Here is a 16,346-nt window from a genome sequence, read left to right as displayed (position 1 = left end):
ATGATTTTGGAGACATTTGGAAGGACTCTATGACCACGGGCAGGAAACAAGTCCTGCAGAGAGAGAGGAAGGATGCCTTGACAGATGACACTGCATTCAGGCAAGGTGTAGCCATGAGTGATACTGCTCAAAGGACCTGGCCTTGTGTTTGGTGGGGAAGGCCTCCAGCGCCCAATCACTCAGGTGTCCTTGGCCCTAATATGAAAACGTAAAATGCACCATGTATTTTTTAATGCCTATACCACTGGAAGAGAAACACACCAAGTCAGTGATTTCTTCATGTTACCTTTAGTAGATGCCTCAGTCCCCATGAACAGAGGAAAGGTTGGGGCCACACGAGAGCATTAAATGCTTGGCAGGGGGCAGAGGGGCCAGAGGCACTTACTGAAGGGAGAATAGATCATGAACAGAGAGAAAAAGATCCAAAGTCACACTTGGCCAACTTCAGAATTTTGCCCTTGTCTTGCCCTGCAACTTAAATTCCCTTTCTTATGAAAAGCAAAAATATTTTAACAAACTTTTTTTGTCTTTTGGCATGTAGAAATCCTTCTGAGAAAGTCAACATGGTGGCTGCACTGATTCTAAGAATCCTTTAGCCTTTTATAATTCTTTCGAGTCTCCTGGACACTCAAGGGTTAAGTGTCGTGCCCTGGGGTCCCAGGGAGGCCACGTAAAGATTTTTAGAAATGAATTGATTGGAGGAAGGTCTTCTGACACCCAAAGCAGTGCTCTCTTTATTTTCCTTTAGTTAGAAAGGTTACCCTTTAGGTTTTTTCCTCCACAGTCTTGACCCTCCCTCCAAAGGGTTATATTGCTTGTGGGGCGTGGGGGAATGTGTGGCACCATTTATCTCTTTAGTAATCTTTCACCATTTTGCTTAGATATCATATCAGCTGTTTTCTAAAATTGTATGAGCTCTTTTCCTTTATAAATACCTCCCTTGTATTTTATGCCTTCGGGAGTGTTCGTAGACCCCAGGACTTGGTAACACACAGTAAATATTTGATGTTTTCCTATGACTTGTATTAAGGGACATCTATCTCTCACCTTAGCATGTGTGAGTAAATTAATTGTAAAAATGTGATGATCTTTAGCTGTTAGTCTTTAAGAAAAACTTGTAAATCATTTATGATGATAAATGGAGGTACCGATGAATAAAATCAACCTTTTCTTTACTATTAGTTGGTGAAACTTATACCCTCAAGTATAGCAAGGGTACTGCCAGGCATCAAGACAGACATATGTGGAAAAACTTTTGTGATCAGAGTTCAGATCAATGTTAAGAAGGATGGTACATATTATTCTGGACTAGTGCCGTCAGATAATTAGCGTCACAAAAGCAATGATTTGAAGCTAACATTTTAAATAAACCTCCTCTCAGAAAACATTACCACCTGCTGTAACTTCTTAGTGATTTAGTCTCTACCTGGATTATCCAATCTGATTTAAAGCAGATTGGTGTTAAATAAGTATCAGAAGATGGAAGTCATTACATTACCACAAATGCCTTCTTCCTTTCAAGAGCAGGTAGAAGGGAGTTGGGGGGAATTCCCTTTTTTCTCCAATCAGGGAATAAATATTTTGGCCTAGAGGGACACAGGCATGCTCTTTTGCACAATTTAGTTAGGAAGACTGGAATTTAAGTTTGTGCCATTGACAGAAAAAGAGCTGAAAGTGGAAAAGTACTGTTAGCACTTAATAGTTTCGAGATTGCATTGGTTCTAAGCACCCTCATGACAACAGGGTCAAAATACCAAGTTTTCATCATTGAGGGGAAAAGCAAATGAAGGCATCTGAGAGATGAAGACTCACTGAACAATAATATGGTGGATGGAAAGGGAGGTGCAGCTGTGAATGACATTTAATAGGGTCAATGATTTCTGCTGATTCTTCATGCTCCTGATTTGAAGATAAAGGAGACATGATTTTAAACCAAAGCAAAAGAGATAAAGAAAAATTTCAAAAGCCATACAACCAATGTTCTTAGTATGAAACATGCTGCCAGTCATGTCTAAAGGAACACTTTAGAAAGGTTTTGAATTTTCATTAGGACTTAGTTCTGAGTTCAACCAAGTAGAAACAGCACAAGCTCTCACTCCCCATATTTCAAATAATATATTTACCATTCTGTGATTTGGGGGAACATCTTTCCTTGTTCTTCAAATCATGAGACATTAGCAATCGTTGAACTGAATTTAGCTCACAACATTGTTTTGAACCAAAATGTTTGTCGTTTTTAAATTTTGAGGGCTAAAGTTAAATCTGTGAGAAGAGTTTTCAGACGGAAATCTAGCCATTTACTACAAACGTCTGAAATAAAAAAGATCATTTCTAGGAGTTGCATGCATTGATCCTAGGTTTGTATCAACATAATTAAGAATTGCAATAAAAAGAAAACTCCAGGGAATTCCCTGGCAGTTCAGTGGTTAGGACTCTGCGCTTTCACTGCCGAGGGCACGGGTTCAATCCCTGGTTGGGGAACTAAGATCCTGCAAGCTGCGTGGCCAAAAATAAATAAATAAATAAAATAAAGTGCCAAGTGTGGGGAGAGGAAGGAAATCTCCATCATTGATATTACAGTCACAACTAGCCTGCTGTCCTACAACTGGACACAGGTCCAAAAATTAAATGTCACATGTTTAAAAAAAATCAAACGGCACTGAGCTTGTAATGTATATTTTATTTTGCACAAGCTTGCATATATACTGCACATACATTCAGTTTAAGAGAAGATGGAAGGCACACAAGGCAATTGGACTACTGTATCCTTTAAGTGGTACAAAGCAAAAGGTAAAAGTTTGGAGAGTATACAAAAGCTTAAACACACAAAGTAAAACCCCCTTCCCACCCTTCCCCCCACAACTATTTTTTTTTCCTGTTTTAAAATTTAGTAGCTGCCAAACTAAATTTTTTACTTTTACTTTAAAATCAATTGTCTACTGCACCTTTTTATTTACTTTTTAATATGGACAGGGAGTCTCATTGTTTTTTTTATCATATCAATTAATATTACAGTACATCCTTGGTAATACAAAATTGTACACCTTCATCAAATAAATTAGGATAAATTAAACCAATAAATTATGCAAAGTCTTCAGAACAATAGACAACAACAAAAATCCACAATTGAAATTGCCTCTAGCTAAAAAAAAAATCAAAAATTGACTTTATCAGTTCAGTTATTGTACTATATTCAAATCAAAGGGTCTTTATTACAAAAAAAAAAGAGCTTAATAATGCTATTTACAACATATTGCTAAATAATATAAAGGCAGTGTTTTGTCACGGTTTATACTATATACATATGAGAAATGGCTGGGACAATATTGGGGGAAGCCAGGACCTTTGATTTTTCTGGGTATTGCTGAGACCAACCCTAAATACATTTGCTTTTCTAATTCTAATTTTGAAGTGGTAATATACAATTTTAAACTGCTTTTCCCACCTATGGAGAATATTCGAATATTTTAAAAATAAAGAATGAAGCCATTTTCACAGAAGAGGGCCAGTCTGTTTGCCTTTTCTGTTCATGTTTGTGCATTTTCGGGGGTGTCAGGTTTGAGAGAGGGCTCAGTTGAAAAGACTCAAAGTCCAGATGCTTCCAGATTCCGTTATATTCTTAGAAGGATGATTATAAGAAGATGCAAAGGTTAAATACCAGTTTTGATCCCAGCTCTGAATATGAGCATTTTAGCTTTAGTCTTATGGATGGTTTACAACCAACAGATCTACAGAAAACAAAACTGCATTTCCTTCAACATCACATGTAAGTGCAATACAGTAACTGCTTACTCATAGAAATCAGTTACGTTCTTTTAAGGGGAGCTTTTCAAAAACAATGCTTCTTGTAATTTGCAAACACAGAGTTTGTACCAGAACGAAACATTTGTACTATTCACACCAATGAAGATTTTATAATATACATGGCAAAGAGATTCTGCTCTGTCCTCACATGTACACTGCTTCTTTCAGGGGAGTCTGTAAACCACTTTTTCTTTGATGAATTTATGATTGCTTCTGGGGGACATCTTATTTTTAAAGCCCCCAAATCTTTAGCTTTATGACTTAATATTAACCTGTATGTGTATGCATGTATGTGTGTGTGGGGGGGGGGAGGGAGGTTACGTACTAAATGTCTTCATGTACATAGAAAAGAAATTTCATAAATTTACAGAAACTGCATTACCCTTGCCCTTGACATCTGATGAAAGAGACTGTTATCTTTTAAAAGTAGAGAGCAGGATTTTCAAGAATGCTTTCAACTGTCTATACAGTCACTGAAGTGTTCCTAATAAATTCAACAGATGTTGTGAGAATGTAGTTATTTATTAAAATCTCATGTCTTACGTAACAACAGCCATGAGGTTAAATATTTACATTGCTTTATAAAAGTTCCCCTCTTGCTTTAGTGTTTTTGTTTTGCTTTTTTTTGTTGTTTTTAAAATCTTTAAAAATGATATTCACCCACATCCCTAGCACAGCAACAAAGATTCTGCAAACATAAAACACTTTAATGAAATAATACTTGGAGGCACAAAGCAAACTTCAGGAATATGTGGGTGAACATTTCCTTAAATAATTACTACATTCTACCATCTTCCACGTTGTTTTACCATTTAAAGTGAAATGTCCTCATTAAACAGCCAGAGATACAGTAAGAATTAAATGTTTTGTTGTTGCAAATAGAACATTCTTTTCACAAAACATAACAAATGCCTAAAATAGGTCCTTAAATCTAGATAGGAAAAGGTAAGCTTTCCACTTCACACGCATATATATATGTATATTTTTACATGTGTGTATATGTGTGTATGTGTTTTTATGTTCACACATCTGCACACACATATATAGCACATGGTATGAAATATTGCTTCTATACTACTTTTCATTAGGCTAAGAAAACACAAGATTTGCACCACAGTTACAAAAAATTGGCTTCTACAAGAATTTTCAAAACTCGAATGCTGCTCAAACAATTGAGGAAAAAATAATTTGCGGTATCAAACTGTTCTAAAAATTCTCTTCTTCAAAAACGTATTCTCCTGCTTTGTTTTAAAAAGACACAAAATATGCATAGCTATCAACGTTATGTCAAACAGCCAGAAAAAAAATCTAGTGTTTATTGCAGCTGTAGTAATTGGAAATAAAGTCAAAAAGATGAAATCGAAAGCCACAGAAGGCACAAGAACAATTGTACTTGTGGGAAAAAACTGGGATTTTGAAGGATTTTTAAAAATCCCCCCGCTGGTGCATTTAGGTCTAGGCACAGACTATAACCTCAAGTGTAGATGCAAAAATAATTTAGGGTTAGCAGAAAATAAGTGGAAATGTGGTATTTCAACATGGACTTTAGACTTTGTTTCCCTGTGTAAACTGTCCCTAGTCCTTCACCCTCCCACCAGAGAAAGTGAACTTTCTCCCAAGTCGCCAATTTTTACTTGGTGAGAGTTGAGCTAAGATTGGAAAGATGGTGACTTAAAGAAAACTTGTTAAATAGGAGTTTTGAGAGATAGGCTTTTGTCATTTTCCAATGCACTGGGAGGCACAAGATTTTATGATGGTGAAAGAGAAAAGAATCACCTAAAAGCAAAATGATTGAGTTCTGTTTGCAGGACAATGAGGTGAGTTTCTCCTCACGCTGAAATTTCTACTCTGAAACAATTTCTATGCCTCAGTGAACATTGAGAGGATATTATTGTAGATAAGTGCATCAACATTTGGTTGTGAACACACATTTTTGCTTAATTTGTCTATTTCAATTAGAAAGGCAGGGGAGAATAATACTAAAAATTCAAATACCTCTGGAATCAATACTGAATTTGCCCCAGATCAGGAAGAGACTAGCAATCTATCTTTATAGGTGAAGACATTACGGTTTTGCCTTTTATCTTGCAAATGGCAACACAATGGTGATGTGAATTACATGGAACAGCAAAGACCCAGTTCTATACTGATGTGAACAATGAATGTCATACTCTTGGGCGTGAAGCAAGGCGAAAGAGTGTGACCACAAGTTGAGATTGCTTCCCTACTTTGTGCTGATTGGATTTTTTTTTTTTTTTGGTTTTCATTTTATTCCAATGTGATGATTATCCGAACACTTCTTTTTTTTTTTTTTTTCCCAAACAAGCCAGAACAAGAACAAATTCGCTCTGATGGCTCTGTGTAGGAGCCTGCGAGCTGGGCAATGTGTTTGGCTGTGGGTGCAGAGCAAGGCCCAGGGTGTTCCCGCCCGGGCCACTGCACTCTGTCCACACCGCAAGAGGCCGTGTCTCCTGAATGACGCAGGCATCATAGGACCGCGCCGTTTAACTTAAAGTCAGCAGGTTTTAAGGCTTTGTGCTGACAATAATTGCCTTCATACATTCCTGTCCATCAGCAGAATTTATAAATGATGCTAAATTACAGCGATTGGGTCACCTAGTTACATGGGTCAACCTGCAGTCTCCAAAGTCAAATGTAATTTTTATAAAAATCAAGGAAAAAATGATATTTATGTTGTATACGATCTAAATACCAGGTTTTTTTTTTTTTTTTTTTTTTTTTTTTTACTTTGTCACTGTAGGAGATGTAGATCAAGTTACCAAAGGGGAGGGAGGGTTCTGGAAAACACTATTAGAAAAAAAAAGGAATTCTTACTGCATCTGCACACAAAACCCATCTAAGAAAACAAGTGTGAATGCCATACGGCTTTTTAAAAGCAAGTATGGGACTTTGTACACCTTTGAAAAACTGGAAAAAAAAAATAAAGAAAAAGAAAAAAGAGGAGAACCATTGAAGAAAGCATGAAATAGCAGCTAGCTTTCTTATGTGTGTTGAAATTGTGTCTTTTGGGTTAACTCCCAAACTCTCCTATTCTATACACTCTTCACGTTTTGGTCAATTACTAGCTTCTGAATTAGAAGAGACTGTATCAATTTCTTTAAAACGCTGTACCTAAAATGAAGAAACACTTAAAAATTAGACTGTCACCACTTTGAATATCCATCAGGGTAGAGTGGAAATGTATAGGAAAATAGGTCATTCTCATATGTACTCCTCTCAGGAGGGGAAGATCGCGTCAGCTAGCAGCTGTTAACAAACTTCTAGTGTAGGCAGGAATTTTATGGTCAAGTTGGGATGTCCTTTATTCCTTCCCATAGAAAGGAATTCAGAAAATAGTGTTTTTTGGAAAAAAAAGTGTTAAATATTAAACAGAAATGATAATTCTTTTAAACCACATAAACAAAGTTGAGCAAAGAATAAATTTGAAACTTATGTGCCTTTTAGTATCTGAAGCAAGATAAATAGAAAATGATAACACGTTATAGGGGTTTTTCTGTATGAAGAACGATAGATACTCACTTATTACCAAGAAGAACCTATTGCGAAGTTTCGAGAGGTGACTAGAAATCACATGAATTTCCAGTCTCATTTTGAAAGAGTCAGTTTTGTACAAAACTGCTTTGCCTCCAAAGAAAATGGTACTAGCTTGTGGTGTTTGCCATTTCTCTTAGGAAAGACTTGACGGTTAGTGATTATGTTTCTTTTTAAAATTTGGCCTTTTGGGGTACTTTTGAAAAGTGAGTTGTTCATCTGCCACCGGCATTATTTTTAAATGTGTGATAAAAAGCGACTTACTGAGTTCAAACCAAACAAAATATTTAAGTTTATCAAGTGGTTTCATTGAGCTTTCCGACCTTCTCAGCAGTAAAAACAAGAGACACATCACTAACTACAGAGTAGCGTTGTGTCACGGGTCTCCCTCCGCCAACTGCCATGCGCAATAAACCATCAATCCAGCAGAAGCATCTTTTAAAAATGCCCTTCCTTGCTAATATAGACTTTACACACGTCAACATTCTTTTTCCCTGAAAATTAACCCTATTTTAAGTCTCCAAATGTTAAGGGCCTTGGGCAAAAGTAAACTAAAGGCGGAAGGAAAAGAACCATCCCCTTGCAATGCAAAACAGAAGAAAATGAGAGAAAGATGATGAGGAGGAATTACCAGCTGATTTTGTAACACATCCAGGCCTCCCATACACATATATATGAAATCAAAATCTAGACACGGATAACTTGGACATCCAAAGGGGACTGCTACTATTCATACATTCGAAAAGAGTTGTTGAAATTTCTACTCATGAAGCAGCTCTTGTAGGCAGTTTGGGGATTTGAAAATCTCAGGGACTTCACTATCCAGCTTGCAGATGACCTTGTATATAGCCTTCTTCCAGGAAGGATCAACATCTTTGCCTGCGATAATGGCATTGAAAAACTCCCGTAATGTGATCTGCGCAACTTCCAGGAATCTCTCTGGAACCTGCTGATACAAGGAGACAATGGCATTAATAAAGTTTTCAGTTTCAAGTCTCCAGTTCTTCAAAGGAAATTGAGCTAAGTTCTTTCTTTCAGAAAGGGGCTTACATGACACCTGCATTTTCTAAAAATGGCCGGCCTCTATTCTCTTATGTAAAGTCGTTATATATAGTAGCATTGAAATGTGGGGTTGACAGCTTTATAGAGTTTTAGAAAAAGACTTGTGCAAAGGATACATGCAGAACTACTGAAAAACTGGGATTCCATTGTGAATATCTGAGTAGAAAAAAGGGGACATACCTCTGGGATTCCTCATTTCATTAAATAGGTGTATTCCAGAAGCAAGTCTCCACCTAATCGTTCAGAATTTGAATCATATTTCCATTATGAAAACAAAATGTGTTCTCAAAAGTAGAATAATAATTGGCCTTTGATATAAACTAAACTAAACCCACACTATAGATGAAGATAGCAAAAATCTTAGTTTCCTGCTTGTATCAGAGGATTGTTGACTCAGATGTTAAATTGTATATTAAAATAATCTGCACTATAAAGTGCAGGCATACCTTGTTTTATTGCGCTTTGCTTCGCTTTATTGTGCTTCATAGATAGTGCGTTTTTTACAAATTGCAGGTTTGTGGCAGCCCTGTGTGGAGCAAGTCTATCGGCGCCATTTTTCCAACAGTATCTGCTCACTTCATGTCTCTGTGTCACGTTTTGGTAATTCTCGAAATATTTCAAACTTTTTCATTAATATTATATTTGTCATGGTTATATGTGATCAGTGCTCTTTGATGTTACTATTGCGAAAAGATGCAACTCAAGGCTCAGATAATGGTTAGCATTTTTAGCAATTAAGTATTTTTAATTAAGGTATGTACTTTTTAAGACAAAATGCACACTTGATAGACTACAATATAGTATAAACATAACTTTTATATGCACTGGAAAATCAAAAAATTTATGACTCGCTTTATTGCGACATTTGCTTTATTGCGGTAGTCTGGAATGGAACCTGCAATATCTCTGAGGTATGCCTGTCCTCTATGTACAAAAAAAAGAGTAAGATAATGATACTAACACTGAGTCCCAAAATACAAAATTTGTACTGAATCTTAAAATCCTACATTGAAAAATACTTTACCTTGAGATTAGAATTGCTCCATGAGAGAGTGATTTATGCAGCTGATAGCAATAATAAAACCCCACATTTTTGGACTGCTTATTATGTGTCAGGCACTGTGTTATGTACTGAGTGTGAATTATGTCATTCAGTTCCCCCAACATCTCTGTGATTATTAACCCCATTTTACAGTGAGAAAATGGAGGCTCAGAGAAATTAAGGGAATTGTTCAAAGTCATTGTACTCTAAGATAAACATTCTTCAAATATTCTTTTCAGAATCCCTATCTGTTAATCCTTTTCTCCCAGAGCAGTGAGTATATATGTGGGTGTTTTGTGTGTGTGTTTATTAATTGTTTATTAATAGTTGTTTATTTAATAGTCTAACCTCTTGTCTAGGGAAAGGAATAGCTATTGATGCACTTATTCAGTATTCTTTGTAAGTTACATGGTAAAGCATGGCCTGTCTTTCCCCACAACAAGGAAATGGATTCACAGAATCATTCCATGTACTCATAATTTTCCAAATACACACTGACACTCTGTAGATTTCTTTTAGTGGGGTACTTACACATTAATAATGTTTTATTTTTACAGTAAGTGCAGACATATGAGAAGTAAAATGCACTGCAGTTATATGTGTAGACAGATCTGTCTACACATATACAAGAGGTATATATTTTCATCTTGGTTCACACTTACCCCTCACCAAAGTAAAAGGGAGGGATTGTCACTTTGAACACATTTGATCCCTTTCTCCACACCTTTTCTCAATTTGTGCAGTGGACCTTTTTATAATGATAGTAACTGTTAAAGAAAATGAAAAAGATACCAGACATCCCTGTCTTATATATTTGGAGTTGGACAAAGAAGTTCAGTGCATCCCATGGCAAGTCACTTGTCCTTTGAAGGAAACCTAATAACACCCCAGAAAAAAAGGGCCCCCATCTGGGGCTGATCAGAATCTAGAAAAAGTGAAAAGCTTGAGAAGCCCCTCCCAAAGATATTGGCTAGTTTCTTAGGACACAGTCTCCACCACTGCCTGGAAAATCATGGAAACATCACCTTGTCCCCCATGGATGTGCAAACCCATATACCCCAAAGGCCATTCCCTGCTGAGAATTCATCTGCATTTTCAACTGAACTTTGATGATTTTCTCCCCAACCTCCTGCACGTACATGAGTATTTGTGGGATGGGAAGGGCCTGGAAGAGCAATCACCCCTCCTAGTCACCTTATACTAAATAAAAAGTTATTAAGCAGCCTTTTTGAGTACTCCTCCCTCTTCCCCAAAGATGATCCTTCACATTTTATCAAGTGGGCATTATTGAGAGAGGGATTCTGGCTGGAGAACAGTTATGCAGTGCAACTACCCACTCTAACTACTAGGTTTGGGAGCTGTTAGCCAAATGCTACAGAAACGTCATCAGAGTGGTTTTCCTGGCCATTGGCAACAGATGCACGATGAAGATCTATGTTCCTTGAACACTCGGGGATGCGGCCTGGCCTGGCGGAGAGCTGTAGGGACAGAGGGTATGGCAGCGGCTCCAGATGAAGTCCCACCCACTCCAAGGACCCCCAAGAGATCTGGGGAGCCAGGGGCCAAGGGAGCAGGGCTGATGTTTAAGACAGTCAGAGGAGGGAGGTGCATCTAGAATAGCATCAGCCCTGGAGGAGGGAAGAAGCGTAGTTCTAGGGTTTGCCTGAGAACACCTCAAAGTAATTTCTTTGGGGGTGCGTGCAGCCTCCATCCTGTTATTCCTTATCATTTGCCATGCTGGTTACTGGTTTTTAGTGGGTCTTACCCTGTGTTAAACATTCATTTCTTTTGGCAGTAATCTTGGGCTATCCTTTAACATCTTTTGTATTTGTGTCTTGATGTTATTTAACTTTTCACGTACTTATAACTAGTTGTAATGAATTTATCATAAGATGTCTTTAGAGAAGAAGTCCTGGCTTCTATTCTGCGTATCCCTCACAATGCTTCACAGAGTTCTTTCGCATCATCTTTGATAAACAGCTCATAATGAGACCCTGCCTTCTGCTTTGTTCTACACTGCTCTAGAGTCACACTTATCTTCTCCCTAAATACTTAAAAAAAAAAGGAATTTTAAAGTAAGGATAGAAAACAGAATTTAAAGACTTGAAATAGATCTCAGAACTCATTTTATAGATGAAGAAACAGATTCTATGAGATGAAGAAATTATGAGATGAAGAGACTCATGTGAAATAACTTATCCAGGTGTCTTTCCATTAAACCATGCTGGCTCCTTTTTAATGCAATTTCCTACTTATAAGAGGCATCAAAACCTTGACAAGCTGTGGATCTGTGGTTTAGAAAAACCACAGAAGAGCTAGTAACTTCAAAATAAGTGCAAATGACACAAAAGATTCCCAAGAGGAGACTATGGTTATTGGTTTATGTTTGGGAAGGGATGAATTCTTTGCAAATGGTTTGCTAATTTCTTGCTTACTTTGAGGCAATACTCATGCAATGGATTGGGATAGGTAAAAGAAAGTTATAATGAGACCCTCTAGTACTAGAGCAATTAATCTTTTTTTGGTGGCTCCAGAGAGGTAAATTGATGGGTAGCAACTGATCTGAGTGCCAAGGAATTCCATCCACAGGTAGAACTATCACCCATGAAAAAGAGACCCTTACCTCTCTGCCAGAAAAGTTTCTCCAACTCCATTTAACAGAGTAAGGGGCGGGGGAATCCTTTCTGATTTTTTGGGGGGTATCTTAGAATTCAGGGTTATGAGGATGGTGTTGCCCATATTTTCTCAGTACCTCTTCACACCTAATGGATTTCCAATCACTAATAAACATCTGCAGAAAATCCCTTAGTGACAAGTAATCCCTTATCTAGGTTTCTTTTAATAGAACCCAACAATCTGCAGAATGAACCCTAGAGTATCTCCTCAGCATCAGGTGGCAACAGTCAATCAAGTCCCTGGAATGCAAGACAATGCAGGCCACTGGGAGGGGGAGGGAAGGCCATGCCTTTGGACATGCCACAGGGGAAAAACAAAAGGCTTCCAAAGTCTCTGGCTGGGACTCTGAGGCTATTGTGGGAGCTGCAGTGCTGAGTGTTCTTCAGGAGAGGAGAGTGGAAACTTTGCTTTGATAAAAGGCATCCCAATATAGGAACCTCACCCCAAATGGTCTTGCCTCTCCTTGACTTGATATTTGGAGGAGAATATAACTGCGGGGAGGTACTTGAATGCACTCATATATTTCAAGGGGGTTGGCTATCAGCATCCACCCATTTCATCACAATTGTTTGCACTTGAGTCTCCTCAGAGCACATGAGGGCCCTGTGGGCTTAGATGAAACGGGAGAAACGGGAGGATGTTTTCAAGTCTGTCAGCCCGTGCCTGAGTTGCCCATATGTGCGCACAGGCGCGCGCACACACAGGCGCGCGCACACACGGTGTGTTGGGTGGGTGGTTGTTTTGCTGTTCTTTTTTTTTTTTTTAATCAGAATGAGTGGCAAAGACACATTTTCTCCCCGTCTTCCTCTTCCTCTTCCCAGTTGCTTTACCTTCAAGGATGATTTGTTTTATTAAACTGACTGTCCCTAGCCTCTGCAGTACATAATAAAAGCCTGACATAGCAGGCTGCCTGCCTTCTGTGTCCTGCAGACACTCATCATAAGTGTCAGGACATACCAAGGTTAGCGGTCACTGGAAGTGTGCTCACTGGCCCAAACCTTGCCAAACGCTCTTGGCAGCTGAATGAATGTCACAGAGAATAGAAGGGGAATTACAAAGGTTAAAAAGAAGACAGCCTCTCCTATTTTCTGGAGATAGAGAAGCTGATTTTTCACACCTCTGAAACATCCATAGGCTTGTCCATCGGCCTCTTGCAGGGGACCTAAACCCTGCCCCTTTCACAACTCCCCGTGGATACCTTTCCATCCTCCATCCCCTTTAAAAACTGGTCCACTGGCCTAATTTCATCAGTGGAATGATCTTTGCTGAAATGGACAGAAAACAAACCAGGCATCAACCTCTCTCCCTGGCCCCTCCCCAATAACCAATGGCTCAAGTGGCTTATCAAGCTAATCAATCAGTAGATTACGATCCTATCAAGAGAGATCATCTTTTAGGTTCATCTTTTAAACTATTTTATTTTTCAAACTTCAGTGGGGAAATGGAAAAGGAAACATATACATGGGCAGAAGTGGCTAACTGATGGGAAAGTAAAATCCTGGCTAGTATTTTGGTGAATTAGTTTGTGTGTGTGGGTTTTCTTTCTTCATCCTCCTCCATTAAAAAAAAAAATACTATAAAAGGGCAATAAAATGCTGACTGTAAGAAGACCATGTCAAGGAGAAAAGGGTACTGGTATTTTGGATACTCTTCACTGCTCGCCTTGGAGAGAGAGTTATTCTTGTCACAAACCCTTTTGTCTGCATCTGCTGACTGCTTGCCTGTAGCCAGCAGCATACTTTAACTGTTTTGTCACCTCCTAACATCACATGCATCAGCTGTTGGGCTTTTGTTACGGGTATTGTAGAACTAATCCGCTGTGGCTGGTCTACTGTGCAGTAAATAAAACAGAAACGGGCTTCTCAGACAATTCTGCATGAATATTTCAGATGGCTTTTACAACTCCGATTCACAAAATCAAATAAATAAATAACTCCCACAGTCCCCCCCAGCCTCTACCCACACAGAAACAAAACCCCTCAAACTAGACCCAGATGCCTCCAAGTCAACTGCATTGAAGGCACTGACTTGAGCCTTCAAGCAATTGTTTGAGTGAAGTTGAAAGAATAGCGATCTCTAAACTTCAGCACTGTGGTGTTTGTATTTATTATTAGAGTTAAACACGTCTGATTCCGAAAACTGGGTAAGAGGCTTTGAAAATCTCGAGAGCTACTTTTCTCCTTGGGCTTTCTAAAAAAAGATGTAATGCCATCAGTAGTATATAGTTAGAGTTGCCCTATCAAACCGCTTTTAGTGTTTCCATCTGCATTTTCTTCCCTTCCACTCATCTGAAAGGGGTCAAAGGAAGATGCTTGTGCATCTAATTCATCCTAAGAGCCTTTCCAAAATGTTTAACCTGTACTGGAGCACAAAAGGAAAAGCAAACTTTGGGCCAGGATTTTTGAAACTGAATTGATGTCGTGAGTTCTCTTAAGGGATAAATAATGTACTAACCATATACAGTGAGGCATTTTTCTAGACGACTTCTAAGTGTCTTTGGAGAAGTTAAAAAGAAAAAGGGCATCTGTACGTGGCTGCATGCATGTGCACACACACAAACATCAAGATCCTAGGAAAGGAGACAAAGTTGAAGTACTTTCCCGAGCATTCATTCACCCTAGTGTGCACGTGATTCCTCTAAACAAACTCTCCCATCCCTGATGTTTGTTAAGTAAATATTGATCAAGGAGAGACATATCTCCTGACGGCAGTGGCACAAGCTGGGGACTTAGACTGCAGACAGAGTGGACTTAAATGGATAAACTCAGATGCTTTAGTAACTCCTCATTGAGATTATCAGACAAAAAGGGAAGAACAGATACGTTATTGCTGTTCCTCTCCACTGTCTCACTCTCACTGAATTCTCCTGCCAGAGGTGGAAGAGGGGAATCGCGGAGCTATGAAAGATGGTGGCAAGATGCTGTGACTAGGGGGTCTCCCTTAGCAGTCACACATGCATTTATCCTGTGTGTACAGCCGCAGACTAGCTGGCCCTTCAGAAGGGCAGAAAGGGGGCAGGGAATGGTGAGATTGTGTTCCAATGCCCTCTCATTATGGGGAAGGATTGGATGGGAAAACAAGCACGAATGTGCTTTGCAAAGTGTAAAACAGTATCCAAATGTAAGGTGGTGGTTAGAACCTTAAGGAGGAGTCCATCCGCTTCCTAGGAGCCATTGCACTGTGATTATTAAGGGTATGCAAAGCAGTGTCTTGAGAGATGCTTTGAGGTGGTTCATGTGGCTGATTTTATTGGCCGAGTCAACACATTGAGAAAAGTAGCTTTGTGTTTCCCAAGTTTTATTTCAGTCATTTCATGATTGTGACTAGAATCCTGTCAGGGGCTGAACGGCCACATAAGCTTCCCTGGAAAGGCCAATTTTAAAATCAACTCTAGAGACTAGGTTTTGTGTATTAGGCACTGAGCACCACAGTCAAAGAGCAAGGTGTTATAATAAGAGTTCCTACCAAATGGCTACATGGCGTTTAAATTTTAATAGGATGCTCGCACCTCTGTTTCAAATGACTGGAATTATTCAGGGAGCACCGGCTACAAAACTGCTTGCAGGCGCTACACCGAATGAGGCCAGGAAGATTCTGCGGCCACAACTGGGCTTCAGACTAAAGTCTCTTTGACTCTGATGCTCCAGGTGGCTTCAGCTTTCAGGGACCTTACAGGATTAGGTTAGCATGATGCCCACACAACTTTAGGCCTATGAGTGGGCTCACCTCCTACTTACGTGTTTTGCTACTTAAATATGTGAAGGCTAAATGCTTATAGGACGTGGCTAGAGTTCAAGGCTATCCTTAAAACAAAACAACGAAAAAAGAAACCCCCCCCCACCATGTTTCCTCCGTCTAAGCAAAGGAACACATGGCAGTAACAGTCTGTATCATTTTTTTTTGGTAAACCTTCAAAAGAACAATGTTTTGTTGAGCAAAATTCAGTAGCATTCTGTAAACATTAATTTAAGGAAATCAATAGACTCAGTGAACTAAAGCCATATTGCAAGATAAACTGGCCAGAGTGCCACTTTGTCAAATAGATTTTCGTTTTCTCGGCCTGATAAAGACAGTTTCAAAACGGGGCAAACGTGTTGCAACCAAGGTTTGAAAAGTATGTGGCCTTCAAACAGCCTGCTCAGTCTTCCTACAAAGCTGGATAAACATACTTTAAAAATGATAAGATAGTTTAGAATTGATCTGGCTTTCA

At 38.9% G+C, this 16,346-nt stretch overlaps 1 protein-coding gene across 4 annotated transcripts in view; it reads right to left on the bottom strand.

Moving 5' to 3' along the window:
* Window positions 1–6,650: 6,650 nt before the first annotated feature.
* PROX1 (prospero homeobox 1) overlaps window positions 6,651–16,346 on the bottom strand; it is a 48,844-nt gene continuing 39,148 nt past the window's right edge. For 2 of the 4 annotated variants that reach the window (XM_061185598.1, XM_061185599.1), the window contains exon 5: window positions 6,651–8,305. In XM_061185598.1, the coding sequence (XP_061041581.1) occupies window positions 8,117–8,305 (189 nt within the window). In that variant the 3' untranslated portion in view covers window positions 6,651–8,116. The remainder of the gene's footprint in view (window positions 8,306–16,346) is intronic. The other 2 variants (XM_061185600.1, XM_061185602.1) reach the window with 1 other exon arrangement.

This window comes from Eubalaena glacialis, chromosome 3 (genome assembly GCF_028564815.1).
Source record: "Eubalaena glacialis isolate mEubGla1 chromosome 3, mEubGla1.1.hap2.+ XY, whole genome shotgun sequence".
Lineage (NCBI taxonomy): Eukaryota > Metazoa > Chordata > Mammalia > Artiodactyla > Balaenidae > Eubalaena > Eubalaena glacialis.
This window is presented reverse-complemented; position numbering and strand designations above follow the sequence as displayed.